General features: G+C 41.8%; 1 protein-coding gene across 14 annotated transcripts in view; it reads right to left on the bottom strand.

Moving 5' to 3' along the window:
• Window positions 1–20,351, bottom strand: part of MEGF11 (multiple EGF like domains 11) — a 495,422-nt gene that overhangs the window by 365,371 nt on the left and 109,700 nt on the right. For all 14 annotated transcript variants that reach the window (XM_060755350.2, XM_067471384.1, XM_060755353.2 and 11 more), the window contains exons 4-5: window positions 15,020–15,121; window positions 13,876–13,976 (exon numbers count right to left, since the gene is read on the bottom strand). In XM_060755350.2, the coding sequence (XP_060611333.2) occupies window positions 13,876–13,976; window positions 15,020–15,121 (203 nt within the window). The remainder of the gene's footprint in view (window positions 1–13,875; window positions 13,977–15,019; window positions 15,122–20,351) is intronic.

The following is a 20,351-nucleotide window of genomic DNA, read 5'->3' as shown; positions in this document are numbered from 1 at the left end:
TGACATCCAAAGACAAAACTACAAAATTAGGATCAAGCAGTCAGCATATTTATAGCTATTCCTTTCTGTATAACTTTTATCCTTTTATACATTGTATCTATTTCCCAAGTCTGAAATGTATAGACCAGGGGTCCTCAAACTTTTTAAACAGAGGGCCAGGTCAGAGTCCCTCAAACTGTTGGAGGGCTGGATTATAATTTGAACAAAGCATGAGTGTATTCCTATGCGCACTTCGCATATCTTATTTGTAGTGCAAAAAACACTTAAAAACAATACATTAATTAAAATGAAGAACAATTTTAACAAATATAAACTTATTAGTAATTCAATGGGAAGTGTGTACCTGCTTTTGGCTGATGAGATAGGATTGTTGTTGTTGTTTTGTGCTTTCAAGTCATTTCAGTCTTAGGTTGACCCTGAGTGAGGGCCGGGTAAATGACCTTGGAGGGCTGTATTCTGCCCCAGGGCCGTAGTTTGAGGACCCCTGGTATAGACAATACTTTTATTCTACCTTATTATTAAATGCACTAAATAAAAGAAACTGTCTAAACTGCCTGACTCAAGCAAAATGACCATTACTCAAGAATGCATTCTGAACCTCAGACAATAGCTCAACTGCAACAGCTCAACTCCAGCCACCTCAACAAACTTCCTGAAGACCCTCCTTTGTTTGCCTGGAAAAACCTGTTTGTTTGATTCCAGAAGCAAAGGCCTGTAATGTACCTCTTTTTTGTTTTCTAAAACCCTGCCTTTATTTAATATAAAGCTTAAAAGCCATCAGCATATCTTTATTCAATATTTTCAGGCTGTGCCCTCCCCTTGGGCTCTGCAGCCTCTTGTTGTTCATTCATTCAGTCGCTTCCAACTTTTTGTGACCTCATGAACCAGCCCACGCCAGAGCTCCCTGTCAGCCGTCACTACTCCCAGCTCCTTCAAGGTCAAGCCAGTCACTTCAAGGATCTTGCCCTTGGTTGGCCCCTCTTCCTTTTTCCTTCCATTGTGTCATATTCTGACCAGAACCAATTTCAGCTTCATCAATGAACCCCATATCCCAGGACAATAAAACAAAAGACCTAGCCAGTTGGGGGCTAGATAAAGATGATGATTCAAAGGACTAACACAATAACTCAGATCTGACTTGAGGGTCTAAGCTATCGTTGGGTCATTGGACAAACATTGGTCACCTTAATCCAGTCAACTACACATCTCTTCATTGTATTTTTATCCTTTACAATTTTAGCTTGTAAATCGCCTAGAGCATCTTGGATGGAGGCCGATTAATAAGTAATTAAATGATGATGATGATGATGATGATGATGATTGTTACCCTGTTGCCTGCTGGTTTGCTGATGTCACAGCCAATCATAACAAAACCAGCTTCCGGGGGGAGGGGCATGGGAACTTTTGAAACTGAAGACTATATATTTTGTATTTCTCTGCCCAATGGGCATGTCGATTTTTGGCAGGCTACTGCAATCGTCATCCTTTCCAGCTGGAATGAAATAAAACCTCAATGGCTTTCTCTTCAACTTGGTAAGATTTATTCTGGAATACTGGCTTCTTTTCTTACCAGGCAACCCACAATGGCTTGGATCTCTCTATCCACAGCCACTCTAAATTGCTCGACAACCCAATCGAATATTGGAAAATAGAGTTTGGTGGGACCCTAAGAATGCTTTGCTGTTAGACAGCCCCTTGCACCACACTTCCCAAGAGTCCACAGCAGCCTGTTTACATGGCATGGTAAAAGAGATTTATTGCCAGCCATATACATTTGCAGTTTAAGGACACAGGGCTCTCATGAAAGTGAAAAGATCATGAATTGAAAAAAATCTGTGTTTAACTTATAGTTTGCAAATTTGATTATGTATGTACGTCAAACCCTTCAGCATCACAACTTCCTTTGAACTGAAATGAAACCAAACCAAATTCCAAAGTCTCCACAAAGTAAACACACGCCTTCCGCAAATTGACAACCTTGGGTGCTATGGACTACAACTGACATCATCCTCTATTACTGGAGATGCTGACTAAAGCTGATTGATGGGGGACAATGTCTCTTCAAACTACACATACGCCTTCCACAAACTGGCCACTTCAGATACTATGGACTACAATTCCCAACATCCCCAATCACTGGAGACACTGCCTGCGGGTGATTGATGGGAGTCAAAGTATCAAATGGCGGAGACTGGAATCAGATTGGAAAAGTCTGCTGTGCCAAAAAGGCAGCCTGCCATGTGCAAAGATTTAAAGGAACAGGGTGAACAAAGACTCTGGGAAATAAATGCGTCCATTTAGTAAATTGAAGGCACTCTCCTGCCTGAATATTTCTTTTAAGAGAAGGGAGCGCTCCAATAAGCAGCTTAGATCAAATGGCAACATACAAGAGAAGCCCTCCAGAATGTTTTGAAACCACTAGGATACAGAAATCTACATTAGATTCGAGTAAAGCCTAAGTATCTGTTTTAAAAAATCTTTAAGTGAGTAGCTAAACAGGGGGAAATAGGTGTGCAAAGGGAAAGGAATGGAGTGCAGAAGATGTTCAGCAATTTATGCATTTGCTTTGCCAAAAAAGGGGGCTTACCTGGGCAAACAGAAACCACTAAATCATGCTTCTTCTGCATGGATTTACTGCTTATTGTACACGGCTTGTTTGCAAAGACAGGACCGCAGAAAGCAGCCTCGTGGATACATGCCGTCGTTGAAGAAGAGAGAAGTGGCAGCAAATCATTTCCCGGCAAGGAGAGGCAGGCTTTCAAGGGCAGGGAATTACACACAGCTGCGCATTGATGCCAAGTGATGGGTCCCAGCTTTGCTGGCTGCATTGGGATAAGGGGTGCTTTACATCTATTTAAAGTTTCCCCCTCTTTCGATGGAACAAGCCGCTCAGGATAGCCAGGCAGCTGTTCTTTTCCTAATGAAATTCAACAGAATTTCAGCATGGGCTCCTAAAGCCTGCTAGTCTTGACAATATACCGCTCCAACAGACCAAACAGGAAGGAATCATAGAATCATAGAATCATAGAATCAGAGTTGGAAGAGACCTCATGGGCCATCCAGTCCAACCCCCTGCCAAGAATTCTTGCAAGTCAATCGCATTCAAAGCACCTCTGACAGATGGCCATCTGTTTAAAAGCCTCCAAAGAAGGAACCACCACCACACTCCGAGGCAGAGAGTTCCACTGCTGAACAGCTCTCACAGTCAGGAAGTTCTTCCTAATGTTCAGATGGAATCTCCTTTCTTGTAGTTTGAAGCCATTGTTCCGTGTCCTAGCCTCCAGGGCAGCAGAAAACAAGCTTGCTCCCTCCTCCCTATGACTTCCTCTCACATACTTTATACATGGTTATCATATCTCCTCTCAGCCTTCTCTTCTTCAGGCTAAACATGCCCAGCTCTTTAAGCCACTCCTCATAGGGCTTGTTCTCCAGACCCTTGATCATTTTAGTTGCCCTCCTCTGGACACATTCCAGCTTGTCAATATCTCCCTTCAATTGTGGTGCCCAGAATTGGACACAGTATTCCAGGTGTGATCTAACCAAGGCCGATTAAAGGGGTAGAATGACTTCCCTGGATCTAGACACTAGACTCCTATTGTTGTACTCCAAAATCCCATTGGCTTTTTTTGCTGCCGCATCACATTGTTGGCTCATGTTTAATTTGAGGACTCCGAGATCTTTTTCACATGTACTGTTGTCAAGTCAGGCATCCCCCATTCTGTATGTTGCATTTCATTTTTTCAGAGTATCTTGCATTTGTTCTTGTTGAACTTCATTTTGTTAGTTTTGACCAATCATCTCTATAATTTGTGAAGATCGTTTTGAATTCTGCTCCCGTCTTCTGGAGTATTGGCTATCCCTGCCAATTTGGTGTCATCTGCAAACTCATGCCTTCTTACCCTTCATGCCTTCTAACCCTTCATTTAGGTCATTAATAAAGACTTAATAAAGATGTTGAGCAGAACCAAGCTCAGGATAGAACCCTGCAGCACTCTGCTCATCACTTCTTTCCAGGATGAAGAGGAAGAGTGTTGTATGTCAAGAATGTTTACAACGGTGAAGAAATCCATGACTTAAATCCAGGAAGCCAGATTGAAAGCCACTAGGTAAAAACTAAAGAGAAAAGAAGCAACGGGGACATCATTGTGGGGGCCCTCTGCATAACTCCAAGTTAGATTGAGGACTTGGGCTTCATCTACACTGCCATATCAAACAGTTTCTGAATCCAGATTATTGAGCTGAATTATATGGCAGTGCAGATCTAGCCTTGGATGCGGCCCTCTTGGAACAGATGAGCACACATTCAGAAAGGAGAGATGTAGTATTTATTTATCATGTCAAAAGTGAATTAAGAATACAGTTATAATGTATTAAAAAACAGACTACAAACAAAGTTAAAAACTTGGCATTATGCTAAATTTCCTATGACCAGAAGCTGGCCACTTAGAGTGCCTCTGGTGTCACTGTAAAGAGGTCCTCTATTGCATGTGGCAGGGCTCAGACTGCATTGTAATAAGTAGTCTGTGGTTTGATCTCCCCCACAGTCACATGTCATGGACTCCACATTGTGGACCGATTTCTTAAGGTTGGCTCTGCAACTCGTGGTCCCAGAGTGTAGTGCCTTCCAAGGCTTCTGTGTGCCCAGGAGGGAGTTTCTCAGCCGGTCTCAGCCACTGATTGAAATCCGGGCTTTATCCTGCCACTTTTGGACTCTCGCTTTCTGAGGTGTTCCTGCAAGTATCTCTGTAGATCTTAGGAAGCTATTTCTTGATTTAAGACATTGGCATGCTGGCTGATATCTAAACAGAGGGTGAACCAGAGATGCTACTTTCATTGCAGGCTGCTAATTCTCAACAGATATCAGGTGGTACAATACCAGCTAAACAGTATAATTTCTCCAGCGTGTAGGCATCCTGTGATAATGCAGCATGATTGAGAGCCACATCCACTGTTTTAACATGGTAAGATATATTCCACACTGGGCATGAATATTCAACAGCATAGTAGTAAAGGCAGATGACTTCACTGTGTCGGGTTGTGATCCCCAGGTTGTGCCAGTCAGCTTTTGTATGATATTATTTCTAGTACCCACTTTTTGCTTGATAGTCAAGTAGTGCTTTTTGTCAGAGCACAATCCAGAGTATCTCCCAGATATGTTAGTGTGCTGCAATGCTCCAGTGGGATTCCTTCCCAGGTAATTCTCAGAGCTCGAGATGCTTGTCTGTTCTGAAGATGAAAACCACACATCTGTATTTTAGATTGATTTGGAATCAGCTGGTTTTCCCTGTATAAGCAGTAAGAGCACCTAAAGCTTAGGAGAGTTTCTGCCATTTCAAAGCTATCTGCTTTAGTGATGATGGCACAATCATCAGCATAGATAAAACTTTCTATCCCTTCTGGCAGTGACTGGTTATTTCTGTAAATGTTAAACACTGACGGAGCAAGCACGCTCCCCTGAGGCAGGCTATTCTTCTGTTTTCGCCATCTGCTTCTCTGACCCTGGAACTCAACAAAAAAGGTCCTGTTTTGTAGAGAGAAGTAGTGGGAATGGGAGACTTCAACTATCCTAATATTTGTTGGAAGACAAGCTCTGCCAAGAATATGCAATCTGATGAATTCTGCACTTTTCTTGAAGACAGTTTCATGGTCCAGAAGTTGGAAGAGGGTCCACAAGGAGATCAGCTCTTTTAGATCATTAACCAGGAATGAGCTGGTGAATGGAGTGGAAGTGTTGGGATCCTTAGTTGGGAGTGACCTTGTTCTCCCAAAATTTGTTATACAGCAAAAACAGGAAGACACATGTCATCAGGCATACATTCTAGAATATTCTATGCTGACTATCTAATGCAGTCAAACTGTAGCCACTAGATAATGAACACCCACAAAAATGTGCTTTAAAGGCTTTATTTCACAACTCAGTGCTCTGTGATGTCATCACCATCCAGGCTTCCAAATGTATTCCGCAATTTCCTATGTAATCGTCTGCGTGGTGAAATTTCTTTCTTCAATATCGGTTTGAAACTGATTGGACCCGGAGGATGGATGGCTACCTGTCAAGAATGCTTTGTTTTCTCTATCTAGCAAAATTTGGGGGGAAATCTGTTCCTGGTTTGAAAATATTATTTTCTGTTTAATTGGGTGGTCTTTACTTTGAAAATCATTGTTCTACTCCAGAAACTTTGTTTTTGCAGCTTCCACAAACCATGTTGAATGCATTGAGACACTATGAGGTATTCACTGAAAAACTTTTGAAAAACTTCTGCAGTTTAATAAACTTTTCAAATGTTTTGTGATGGAACCAATTAGGAAATTATATTTATAACCCAGGAACAAACATTGTGTTACATAGTGTTACATGATCTGCATAGCAGAAGGGGGTGGACTAGATGGCCCTTGAGGTTCTCCTTCAAATCTAGGATTCTATGATTTCCTACCCCTCTTCCAAACACTCAATGCAGAACTGCTAATGCATGGAGAAATAATTACAGTAACTCAGGCATTACTTCAAAACATTAATCCTTCGTATGGCATATTCCCTCGTGCATGCTGAAGGATTATTATAGTACGGTGGGGAAGTGTGATCAAAACAATGCCTTTTCTCTGAGTCACTTTGTTAAAGGTTCCATAAAATGATACGATGGCATTGACAGGCTTAGTGGTTACCTGACATCCCCCACTGAAGAAGCACAAAGGGAACATCCTCTTTCCAAATTCCTCCAATCCCTGGTTTCAAATCTTTTGTGCCTTCCCCGCAAAGTACTTTCATTGATGGAACTCTTTTCACCTCTGGCCACCAATGCGCATCCATCATGTCAGAGTAAAATGAGATTGATAGTCTCCCTGTGATCGGAGGGGCGGTGGTGCAGAGGAAGGCTCATCCATAATACAAAACCACTATCCTAAGAAGAGTAGGCCCACCTCAGCCCCAGAAGTCAGGTGAAAAATGACCACATCCAGAATGGATTGCATGGTGGATGCAAAAGGGGTTGTAGCATTCAACTGTAATTCCAAAAATGAGCTGCTTAAAGAGTGTGCTGCTTCACAATTAGGCTGTTCCAGCCCAGCTAGTTCTTTCTTAGTAGCTTTGTGCACAGGATACAATGGCCTCCTCTGTTACTGGCTTCGATGTAAATATGGAAAGGACTGCACTATGGAACATAATTTTTTGTTCCTGGGTTATAAATTTCATTTCCTAATTAGTTCTATCATAAAAACATGGGAAAAGTTTACAAAACTGCAAAAACTTTGTTTTTGCAGGATAAACATCCTGCAGCACATTTTCTCTAGATTTTCAATGAATATCTCCTTGTCTATGTTGTAAGAAGTACTCCAGAAACTTTGTTTTTGTGGCTGCCACAAAGTAGTTGTTCTACTCTAGAAACTTTGTTTTTGTGGCTGCCACAAAGTAGTTATTCTACTCCAGAAACTTTGTTTTTGTGGCTGCCACAAAGTAGTTGTTCTGCTCCAGAAACTTTGTTTTTGTGGCTGCCACAAAGTAGTTGTTCTGCTCCAGAAACTTTGTTTTTGTGGCTGCCACAAAGTAGTTGTTCTGCTCCAGAAACTTTGTTTTTGTGGCTGCCACAAAGTAGTTGTTCTGCTCCAGAAACTGTTTTTGAGGGTGCCACAAAGTAGTTCTTCTACTCCAGAAATTTTGTTTTTGGAACTGTGACAAAGTAGTTGTTCTACTCCAAAAACTTCATTTTTGCAGCTGAGACAAAGTAGTTGTTCTACTCCAGAAACTTCACTTTTGCAACTGTGACAAAGTAGTTGTTCTACTCAAGAAACTTCATTTTTGCATCTGCGACAAAGTAGTTGTTCTGCTCCAGAAACTGTTTTTGTAGCTGCCACAAAGTAGTTGTTCTACTCCAAAAACATTGCTTTTGAGGCTGCAACAGAGTAGTTGTTCTACTCCAGAAACTTCATTTTTGCAACTGCGACAAAGAAGTTTGTTCTACTCAGAAACTTTGTTTTTGAGGCTGCCACAAAATAGTTGTTCTAGGTTGAATTGGTTGTGATAGTCATAGAAAAACTAGAACAAAACGTGCTGCAGGATGTCACTCCTGCAAAGTTTTTGCAGTTTAATAGTGTAATCAATTCTTGGTTGTTTCAGCTTTTAGGGAACCGAAACATTTGCCTTTGTGGCATTTTGCGATATCTGCACACATTCAGTCCTAACACTTGGGAATTTCAAATGTTGCTTTAAGAATAGGGAAGCCAAGCAGAGGGTAGGCTGAGAAGGATTTCCAATAGCCCCATTGATATGATGCTCCTGTAAAAGGTCATTATGCTGCCCTATGCCTATTAATAGCAGGCCCCACATTCTCCTCCACTTCTCTGCCTTTTTCCTTTCTGCACACGCTTGAAGGAGAAAAAGACAGAATGACTGCACAATGCCTTTTGATGGCAAGCACCCGGGAGCTGTCCGTTTGGAACCAGCAACCAATTTGTATACGAGAGAGAGAGAGAGAGAGAGAGAGAGAGAGAGAGAGAGAGCGAGAGAGAGAGAGAGAGAGAGAGAGAAAGGAAAGAAGGAGAGAATGACAATCTGCATGATTCCCACAAGTTATAGAAATTGGATTATCTTGCTGTCTGTGTGCGAATTTCTATTTTATTTTTGTTGCAGTGGACTATGCAGCCTTGAATATATATACACACAAAAGGGCTCTGCTTTCATGCGGAGCACAAGCGGGGGAGAAAAAAGGCAAACGAAATCGCAAAGCAGCAGGAAGGAAATCCCAACTTCATCCTGCAAAGCTCCAAAAGAGTGCCGTTAACAGAGATTTAAAAACTGGGCCCTCACTATTTCAAATGCACTACACTTAATTAGATAGCTGCTTTTCAAATACATATATATATACTGCAAGAAATCAAGAGCAGTATATTAGTGAAAGAGGTCCCAATTAGCTTTTAATCTTAAACTTTCCACGAAAAAAAAAACTTTTTAAAAGTAGGCTTTTGATCATGACACGCTCTGTGAGATGTGGCCTCCCTTCATCACACGCTATTAACTCTGCTGAGCAGCAACAGAAATGCTTTGCTTTGCAAGGTCAAGCGAAGCCCCCTCTCCAACCAACCACCATCCTCCTCCAAGGAGGTTGCCATCTGGGCCTCTGCTTCTTCCTGCAGAGACAACAGCCCCCAAGAGACCGTCTGTTTGGACATGATATTAACTGGGGGACTGAATAGAATGAATGCCTAAGAACAATGGCTCCCCTTTAAATGGAGCCGCCACTTTGGAGTGTGTGTGTTGCTGTTGTCATTCTGCTCTGCTCAGAAGGACAGGACTTGCCCTCTGCCCAGCCCCATTGACAGGACAAAAAGCAAGCATTCGTGCTATTGACTTGTACCTGCTTCAGTCCTGAGTTAGCACAATACAGGATCTGAATGCAAAAACGGCAGCAGATTCTGTCCCTGCCATCTCAATGTCAGGATTTAGAAAGTTTGTTGTTACTGTTTTGTGCCTTCTAAGCCTTTCTGACCAAGGACTTCATCCCACGAGCCGAGGGAAAGTGGGGGAGAGTGGAGGGAACCATCTTATTTCGTTTTCTACCATTGAGGTCCATTTTCTGGAATGGCCACCCACATCCTTTCTCCTGTCTTTCCCCCACCTTTCCCTCTTCTTTCCCCCATCTTTCCTTCACCTTCCCCCATCTTTCTCTTCTTTCTCTTGTCTTTCCCTCTCTTTCCCCCATCTTTCTCTGTCTTTCCCTAATCTTTCTCACTTCTTTCCCGTCTTTTCTCCATCTTTCCCTCTTCTTCCTTCCATCTTTTCCTCTCCCTCCCCCCATCTTTCCCTCTTTCTTCTCCCACCCTTTCCTCGTCTTTTCCCATTTTACCCCTTCTTTCTCCATTGTTTTAATGCTTGTTGATGTATTGTTTTAATTATGATTTATGTTTAATTATGGTTTTACTATTGTAATTGTTTGTATTGGCATCGTATCAATGCCCAATGTAAGGCGCTGAATTTTGCCATTATTTTGGCTTATGATCATGACACTCTCTGTGAGATGTGGCCTCCCTTCATCAAACACTTTGAGTCCCCCCAGGGACGAGAAAGGCAGTATATAAATGCTGTAAATACATAAATAATAAATAATTCTTTCCCCATCTTTCCCTCTTCTTTCCCACATCTTTCCCCATATTTTCCTCTTCTCCCCCCACCCCATATTTCCATCTTTCCCGCATCTTTCTCTGCCTTTCCCTCATCTTTCCCTCTTCTTACCCCCATCTTTCCCCCTGTCTTTCCCCCATCTTAAGCACCCAACTCCTGAAAACACATTCTGTGCTTTGTTTACATGCACTATGGAAACAGACTCCCACCAGAAGTGCCCTTATGTCATGTGATGTGGAACTCTGTGGGACTCTGTTCTCAAAGTGCATGGAAACTGAGCCCATAATGCATGAGATGAGGTCCTTAGAGTGAATGCTACAAACTTCAGACTATAATACAAGATTCATTTGTCTTCCTTCTGACCCACATAAGGTCATTAGTGAGGGTTTGAATGAGCACTTTAACCAACTATCTAATGGGGTAGCACATCACTAGATTAATAAAGGCAACTTAAAAAGTTGGACCCATTCCTTGTTTGGGATTAAAACTCCAAGAATTCCTCATCCAGAATGAATCTAGTCCCAAACAGAAACCCTTCCAAGGTGCAAAACCCAATCGTAGGGAAGGCCTATGTGTTGTTTGTGCAGAAGCTTGAAGAGCACGTCTTCGGAAAGTGACCAAGACAAAGTCACCGGAGTTGGCAACCCTGAGAATTTAAAATGACTTGTATGCATGTACTTAGCGATATAATTAGCCACATAACTCAAGCGTGCAACTGCTGTCCGACCGACTTTGCTACATTTAAGCCAAGCGTTTCCACCACGAAGCATCCATCATTCCTTATCAGCAAAACAAGCCTGGGAATAGTGGCAACATAACCAACTATTAATTCTATGAAAAGCAATTTTCAAACTACATTTTAATGTGCTATTTACAGGAGGCATGCTCTCTTTTCTCTCTCTCTCTCTTTCAATTCTTGCAATTCCCTGGGATGCAAATCTCATGCTTATTATTTCAAGCAGAGTTTGAAAATACTAAGACGGAATCAGTATCTTTGGAAGCAAGACTGAAATTGCTGTATGACATGTGTCAATGTCACTGCCACCAATACACAAGCTCAAATGGTATTTCAGGGTGTTTTTGCACAGAAAACATTATCTGGTGTGTGTGTGGTGTTGCTTTTTTACAATGGAAACAAGTTATCTGTGCAAAGAGTAAACATTATTTTAGAGCATGTATGTTATTGCTTTTTTACAATGGGACGTTATCTGTTCCAACAACTAAACATTATTTTAGCAAAGCATTTCTCAACCTGGAGGTCATGACCCCTGGGGGGGTCATGAGGGGGTGTCAGAGGGGTCACTAAAGACCATTAGGAAACACAGTATTTTCTGTTGGTCATGAGATCCTGTGTGGGAAGTTGGGCCCAATTCTATCATTGGTGGGGTTCAGAGTGTTCTTTGATTGTAGGTGAACTATAAATCCCAGAAACTACAACTCCCAAATATCAAGGTCTATTTTCCCCAAACTCCACCAGTGTTCACATTTGGGCATATTGAGTATTCATGCCAAGTTTGGTCCAGATCCATCATTTTTGTAGTCCACAGTGTTCTCTGGATGTAGGTTAAATCCAACCCCAAACCCAAGGTCAATGCCCACCAAACCCTTCCAGTATTTTCTGTTGGTCATGGGAGTTCTGTTTGCTAAGTTTGGTTCAATGCCATCATTGATGGAGTTCAGAATGCTGTTTGATTGTAGGTGTACTATATAAATCCCAGCAACTACAAATTCCAAATGACAAAATCAACCCCCTCCCCAACCATACCAGTATTCAAATTTGGGCATATTTGATATTTGTGCCAAATTTGGTCCAGTGAATGAAAATACATCCTCCAAATAATTGATATTTACATTACAGTTCATGACAGTAGCAAAATGACAGTGAAGAAGTACCAACGAAAATAATGTTATGGTTAGGGGTCCCCACAACACGAGGAACTCTATTAAGGGGTCTCGGCATCAGGAAGGTTGAGAACCACTTGTTTAGAACATATATGTTGTTGCTTTTTTTACAATGGAAATAAGTGATCTGTGCAAATGAGCTAAGTGTTACTTTTCTATTTGTATGTTTTTACTTTTTGACATTGGAATCAAGTTGTCTTTGTAAATGAGCTCAGAGTTACTTATGTGTATGTATGTTGTTACCTTTTGACACAGGGCACAAGTTATTTGTGTAAATGAGCAAAATATTGTGTTGTTTATTTAGATTGTTGCTCTTTTTTGTACACAGGAAATAAGTTACCATATTGTTTTTCCTGCGTAAAGTTTTTAATGATAAGTAACTTAGAATCATACAGTAGGAAGAGACTCTTAGGGTCATCTAGTCCAACCCCATTCTGCCATCATGAAGGAAAAGCACAATCAAAACAACCCTGACAGATGGTCAACCAGCCTATGTTTATAAGTCTCTAAAGAAGAAGCTTCAATCAGACTCTGAGGAAGAGAGTTCCACTGTTGAACAATCAAGAAGTTCTTCCTCATGTTCAGGTGGAATCTCCTTTCCTGCACCATGGATGTCTCTTTACAAGTTGAATGTACAACTCAGAATAGATTCTGCAATCCGCAGCCATTGAGGTCATCAGTTGCCTCCCTACTTCCCACTATTCTTAGACTGTTTCCGCTCCCTTGGCAGCCACCTCTCCACAAAAGTCAGCACTGACACTGAAATACAACACCGCCTGAGCTCTGCAAGTGTGGAATTTTTCTGAATGAAGCAGAGAGTGTTTGAGGATTGGGACATCCATAGGGAGACCAAGGTGCTTGTTTATAAAACTATTGTCCTTCCAACCCTGCTATATGCCTGCAAAACGTGGACTGTCTACAGATGTCACACTCAACTCCTGGAATGATTCCATCAGCATTGCCTCTGGAAAATCCTGCAAATCTCTTGGGAAGACAAGTGGATAAATGTCAGCGTGCTGGAAGAAGCAAAGACCACCAGCACTGAAGCGATGCTCCTATGCCATCAACTCCACTGGACTGGCCACATTGTCTGAATGCCCGATCACTGTATCCCAAAGCAGTTACTATACAGTACTTCCAAATCAAGAGCAGAAAACATAATGTTGGTAGACAGAAAAAGAGATTTAAATATGGGCTTAAAGCCAACCTTAAAAACTGTGGCATAGACACTGAGAACTGGGAAGCCCTGGTTCTTGTGTGCTCTAACTGGAGGTCAGCTGTGACCAGCAGTGCTGCATAAATTCAAAAAGGCACAAATGAAGGGCAGAAGGGAGAAATGTGCCAAGAAGAAGGTGGCATGTGAAACCAAGCCTGACCAGGACCACATAGATACCAAGAACTGTGAAGCCCTGGCCCTTGAGTGCTATAACTGGAAATCAGCTATAACCAGCAGTGCTGTGGAATTCAAAGAGGTACAAATGGAGGGCAAGGGGAAAAGGTGCCAAGAGGAAGGTGCATCAAGGCAACCTTGACTGGGACCACTTCCACTTGGAAACCAATGCCCTCACTGTGGAAGAACATGCAGATGAAGAATAGGGCTCCACAGTCACCTACATATCAACCACCAAGACACTACACTTGGAGGGCCATCATCTTCGGGCTATGAGAGAACGCCTAAGTAAGTAAGTTTGGGCCAGTAAGAAGGGAACATCCCACATCAAATCACTTGTTGTTCCTTTCTTTCTAGAAATGCAAACTATGCCCTAGGTTGTAATTCAAATATCTGCAAACCAGACTGCAAGGCCACCATGTGAGCCTCTTCCAGGAAAAGTAATAACCCACAAAGCCGCAGCTATACATACGGATGCAGAAGTCTCCGCTCTCGTAATATCCGGGACAGCACTGGGACCGCCGGCGATACATTGTCCTCAGCCCCCTCCGATAAGCCGTTTTATAACTTATTCTAAACGGTCAGGGGAAGAAGAAAAAACATACACACATTGGAAATCAATGCCCGCTACACTTGGAATTCAATTTGTGTTATGTTACTGCAAGGTTGCTATGTTCCATAATTACTTCGAAATGTGCAAAGTTTCTGATATTTAAAAAAGGATCAATACAAATGTGGAATCCTCTCGTTCGACTTGTGCGCAATGCTCTAATCAGGTTTCATGCGGAGTGATGAGTGAGCGAGAGAGACAGCTAGAAAATGAGTATATCAAAGCCTTTCTCATCTATCTCCGGACACAGAGCTCATTGATAAATAGCAAATAAACACGTAAAGGATAATAATGGGTATTCGCACACATACAATCCAAGGGGGTTTCATCACCAGGCACTAGCGTGGCATTTTATTAGGCTCTGCGGATTCAGCTATGGCATGATGGGTTTTGTAGTATGATGAGGCACCAGCATTTTTTGGGCAGAGAATACTATAGGTCAAGGTAAAGGTAGTCCCCTGACATTAAATCCAGTTGTGTCCAACTCTGAAGGTTTGTGCTCATCTCCATTTCTAAGCCGAAGAGCCAGCGTTGTCTGTAGACACCTCCAAGGTAATGTGGCCGGCATGACTGCATGGAGCGCCGTTACCTTCCCGCTGGAGTGATACCTATTGATCTACTCACATTTGCATGTTTTTGAACTGCCAGGTTGGCAGAAGCTGGGCCTCACAGAGGGAGCTCACGACTCTGATAAAACTTATCTTTCATTGATTAGTTTGATCCAACAAAAAGATTGATCCATGGTTTTTTTTTTCAAAACATGATATCAAATTAGCTGCAAATTTACAAGGCCTAACTGGTCAGGTTTTCAGAAAATAGGAAGACTTTACTTCTGAAAAAAATCGAAATTCTGTTAAATGTTGCAGGAGGGTTTCTTGCAGGAAGAGGCCTATATTTATCCCCGGCATCTGGAGAGTCTGGCCAAGGCACACAGATGAAAAGGCAGCACGATAGAGAAGATGAAAAGACAGAGAAAGGTTTGAAATCTCTCCCGATCGCCACTTACCTGTGTCGAGTGCACTTGAACCAGTTGAGGATATCGGTACATCTTGTGTAATAGATCTGATCAAAGGGATGCGCGTACGATTCCTGAACAGTCACGGCATAGCTAAGAAACAGGCAAGGAAAGAAGCAGAGGAGGTGGATCATTAGTCTCTAAAAGCACCTTCTCTCTCTCTCCGGTTTTCAAACCCAGAACATTGGGTGACTGCAAATCACTCCCCAAAGTTAAGGGGATTATTCATTGATTCAATGTGTTGTCTAAGGCCTTCATGGCAGGAATCACTGTTTTGCTGTGAGTTTTCCGGGCTGTATGGCCATGTTCCAGAAGCATTCTCTCCTTGCCGGATGGAAGGTTCAGGGTGTTGTAGTCCCAATAAGTAAAGAAGCATCTTAAATTAGTGTTACATTCAACACAGTTGGGAATTGGAGGAATTCTCACTCCGAAATGAACTAAAAGGGCAACTAAAAGGACCAAAGGTCTGGAGAACAAGTCCTATGAGGAGCGGCTTAAAGAGCTGGGCATGTTTAGCTTGCAGAAGAGATGGCTACGAACTTGTGCGATCCCTTCGATCGTTGGGGGAGGCCCTCCTCTCGCTCCCACCTCTGTCACAAGCACGGCTTGTGAGGATGAGGGAGAAGGGCCTTCTCCGTGGTGGCCCCTTGGCTCTGGAACCCCAGGGAGATTAGGCAAGCACCCACCCTGGCAGCCCTTAGGAAAAGCTTAAAAACTTGGCTTTTCTGGTGTGCTTTTGAGGAATGAACAACTAATTCCCATGCCATGTCCCATCCCAGTACCAATTTGTCTTTCTGATGCACTTCATCTCATCCCTCAGTGGAGATTAATCTCATTGTTTATCCCACTCAAGCCTCCCACTAAACACAGCATTTTATCTATCTCACCCACAGGTTTAACAATTTTTACCTTTTGCATTTGGCCCGGCTTGCCCTTGTTCAATTCTTTTCGCATTTTATACTTTGTTTTTATTATGTTAATGTCATTATTTTATTGCGTTACTATGTTATTGTTAAGCATTTTATCTGATGTTATTGTCTGTTTTGTATGTACTTTACTTTTCTTTCTTGTAATTATTTGGGCTTTGCCTCATGTTAGCCACCACGAGTCCCTTCAGGGAGATGGTGGTGAGGTATAAATAAAGTATTATTATTATTATTATTATTATTATTATTAGGCTGAGAGAAGACATGATGAGGGCCATGGATCAAGATGGCAGGGGAAGTCATAGGAAGGAAGGAGCAAGTTTCTTTCCTGCTGCCCTGGAGACTCGGACATGGAACTACTTCAAACTACAGGAAAGGAGATTCCACCTGAATATGAGGAACAACTTCCTGACTGTGAGAAAGAGCTGTTCAGCAGTGGAACTCTCTGCCCCCAGAATGTGGCAGAGGCACCTTCTTTGAGGCTGGATGACCATCTCTCGGGGGTGCTCTGAATGCGATTTTCCTGCTTCTTGGCAGAATGGGGTTGGACTGGATGGCCCACGAGGTCTCTTCCAACTCTATGATTCTATGCAAAAAATGGAAGGCCATTCAATGCTAATCAAGGTTGCCAATTCTAACATTCACAGTTGATTCAAACAGACAGGAGTTATTTCTCCCGCCGAGGACATCATTCCACAGATATATGAACTTCACTTGCTTGATTTCCAACAGAACTCACAAACTCCGAGGATGCCTGTCATAGATGTGGGCGTAATGTCAGGAGAGAATGCTTCTAGAACATGGCCAGACATCCCAGAAAACTCTCAGCAACCCATTCATTGATTTGTTTATTTTGCAAACAGGCATATCCCTAAAATGCATCCAGGGATCGCTGTATTATCCATACAACATAACACAACCATATCCACAAGGGCCCAAATAATGACGCCTTTATTGTGCCAACCAAAAATACCCAGAATACACCACACAAACTTTCAAAGCTTCTTCATATTGTTTTCTATCCACTAAATTTGAATCATTGTTCTGTATATTTTAATGTATTATTATTATGTTTATTTATATCCTGCTTTTTCTCTTCATACAAAGATTCAAATCAGCTCTCAATTAAAAGCATTGTAATATAACTTAAAATATATAATATACAAGTCTGAAAACAGTACTAATCATCATCAAAAGCATATAAAATCACAGCAGCTCCTGACGATCTTATATATCTAAAATATATGTATTTTTGGAGAAAGGCTATATATTTTAATATGTGTATATAATTATGTGTTTTCAATGATGTAGTAACCTGCCTCCAGCCACGAGGAGATGTAAGTTTTTGTTTTGTTTTTCATGTCAGGAGCGACTTGAGAAACTGCAAGTTGCTTCTGGTCTGAGAGAATTGGCCAGCTCTGAAGATGTTGCCCAGGGGTACGCCCGGATGTTTTATACTGGGTATATGAAATTTGTGAGTAAACCAACTATGTTACTTTTCATGAAGACTACTTATTTTTCTCTCTTGAGAGCATCAATTAAACCAAGATGTTTTAAGGGAGAGATGTTTTTGGGAAAACTTCTGAAACTCTGCTATATGTTTTTGTGCATTGGCATATCTTTCTTCCTAACAGTCCAAAGAGATATCTAGGTATATCAGTCTAACAGCTGAGAAACCTAATTCCCTTGCATGAATACTAGTGGATATTTACCATGAAGGAAAAGGTTAGGGTTAGGGTTAGGTTTAGAGGTCTTGGCTCACACTATTTGGAATAATCATAACTCTTCTCAGGAAGATAATACTTTAAAAAGGCTATAGTCTCTAACAAGATCATGTCTTTCCAAAAGGTTATGATTATTCCAAATAGTGTGAATGCCAAAACGGTTATGCTTCCAAAAGCCTGTGGAGATTACTGGTTTTCCCAAAAGGTTATGAATGTCAATTTTCCGAAAGTATCTACCAATCCAATATTTTTTTTTAGATGACTTGCTGTTAATTTAAGCTTTTAAGCAGAGAACATCTGAGCCAAGACCTCAAATTAGGTTTCCTGTTATATGCAACTAGCTTTGGTAGTAGTAGAAGAAGAAGCAAGGAGTTTGAGAGTAGCAAGGCGGGAGAGAACGTCCTCATAAAGAGAGAAGGGAAAATGCAAACTGATGGAAGCTTTCCGATAATATCAGGGGGGTGGAAACAAGGTCTGTGCCCTTAAATAAAATCCTATCAGATATTTTTCCTCCTGAGACAGCTTACTTTTTTTTTACTTGTATACAAAAAGCTAATTAAAAGCACATATTAACATAACGCTGTTGAGCCTTCCCAGCACTGTAGGATCCCAGCATTTCATTTCCATGATGAAGGAGCTCGAATCCTAATCGACGGGGAAACCCATCAAACTCAAGGCATTATTTTGTATTAAAAACAAAGGAGGGAGGTCTCTGGGGGTTGGCGTTTTTTTCTCTCCTCCCAATTGCATTCATTTCTATACAGAAACCATTTTAATTTGAGGTAATTTGTAGAAGGATATAAACCAGTAATTGAGAGTCATAAATTGTGAACGAAAAAGAGTCTCCCAGCCCTCTCCAATATATATATATATATCACACACACACACACACATACACACACACATACACACACACGCACACATACATACACACGCACACATACACACACATTGGGTTGTTGTAGGTTTTTCCGGGCTATATGGCCATGTTCTGGAGGCAATTTTTCTCCTGACGTTTCGCCTGCATCTATGGCAAGCATCCTCAGAGGTAGTGAGGACCTCACTACCTCTGAGGATGCTTGCCATAGATGCAGGCGAAACGTCAGGAGAAAAATTGCCTCCAGAACATGGCCATATAGCCCGGAAAAACCTACAACAACCCAGTGATTCCGGCCATGAAAGCCTTCGACAATACATACACACACATTCTACAAACAGCTGGGTCACAAAAGGAATAGCAAGTAACTATGCAGAAACTGGGCAGAACATCTCAAAAAGGCATGGATATATAGAATCATAGAATCATAGCGTTGGAAGAGACCTCATGGGCCATCCAGTCCAACTCCCTGCCAAGAAGCAGGAAAATTGCATTCAAAGCACCCCTGACAGATGGCCATCCTGCCTTTGTTTCCAAGCCTCCAAAGAAGTATCCTCGACCACATATATTATTGGCCAATGGCAGGTTGCCATGAATCTCTCTTCATATCAAAGGACTTCTGGTCAATTTGGCCAAACAGACACTCCAAGAACAACAGAGGAAGAAGTCTTTTAGACTTGAGAGCAGTACGTGGGGAAAAGATCTTGAAGTCCTCATGGAAAACAAGTTAAACATGAGCCAACAATGTCATGTGATGGCAAAAAAAATGGGATTTTGGCCTGAATCAGGAAAGTCATGTTACCCCTCTATTCTGCCTTGGTCAGACCACATCTGGAATACTGTGTCCAATTCTGGGCACCACAATTGAAGGGAGATGTTGACAACATGGTAACAATAACAGCAGCAGCAGCCATAATAATAATAATAATAATAATAATAATAATAATAATAATAATAGACTGACAGACCTTTGGAGCATAATACTCCTAACCTCAACATCATTTTAAAAAACCAAGTATGGATTGTCAATGTTGCAATCCCAGGCGATAGTAGGATTGAGGAGAAACAACTGGAAAAGCTGACACGATACAAGGATTTGAAGATCAAACTGCAAAGACTTTGGCACAAGCCAGCCAAGGTGGTCCCAGTGGTGATCGGCACACTGGGTGCAGTGCCTAAAGACCTTGGCCTGCACTTAAACACAATCAGCGCTGATAAAATTACCATCTGTCAGCTGCAAAAGGCGACCGTACTGGGATCTGCACACATTATTCGCCAATACATCACACAGTCCTAGACACTTGGGAAGTGTCCGACGTGTGATCCAATACAAAAGCCAGCAGAGTGATCTTGTTTGCTGTGGACTCATCTTGTTGTGTTTCTAATAATAATAATAATAATAATTCTGGGGATAAGTTCACTGCCTTGGAGAATTCCTTTCCAATTCCAACAAAATTTCTTAAGAAGCGCCATCTCCATCGGTCGCCGCTCCGCACCTGCTCTTTGCAAGACGGTTTCCTCCTGGCAAGGCTGTCCAAACATAATGCATTTGGACTAGTCTTTATTAACATACAGCCCCAGTCATCTTGATTACTATTTTATGATCCTGTTGGCTCCTCTTGACCTCCCCCTAACTCAATCTTTTGGGCTTGATTTATTACCCTCTAAGTATCACAGTCATCTTGGCGAGGGCAGCCAATCAATTCCGATATTTAATTTTTGTTTCTCCTTGATTGGGTCTCCGGGTTGCTGACTCCCTTCACACAAAATCAATATCAGATTGCTGGGCTTGAAAT

The sequence above is a fragment of the Anolis sagrei genome, chromosome 9 (assembly GCF_037176765.1).
Source record: "Anolis sagrei isolate rAnoSag1 chromosome 9, rAnoSag1.mat, whole genome shotgun sequence".
Taxonomy (NCBI): domain Eukaryota; kingdom Metazoa; phylum Chordata; class Lepidosauria; order Squamata; family Dactyloidae; genus Anolis; species Anolis sagrei.
The sequence above is the reverse complement of the archived record's forward strand: the minus strand, read 5'-3'. Positions and strand labels throughout refer to the sequence as shown.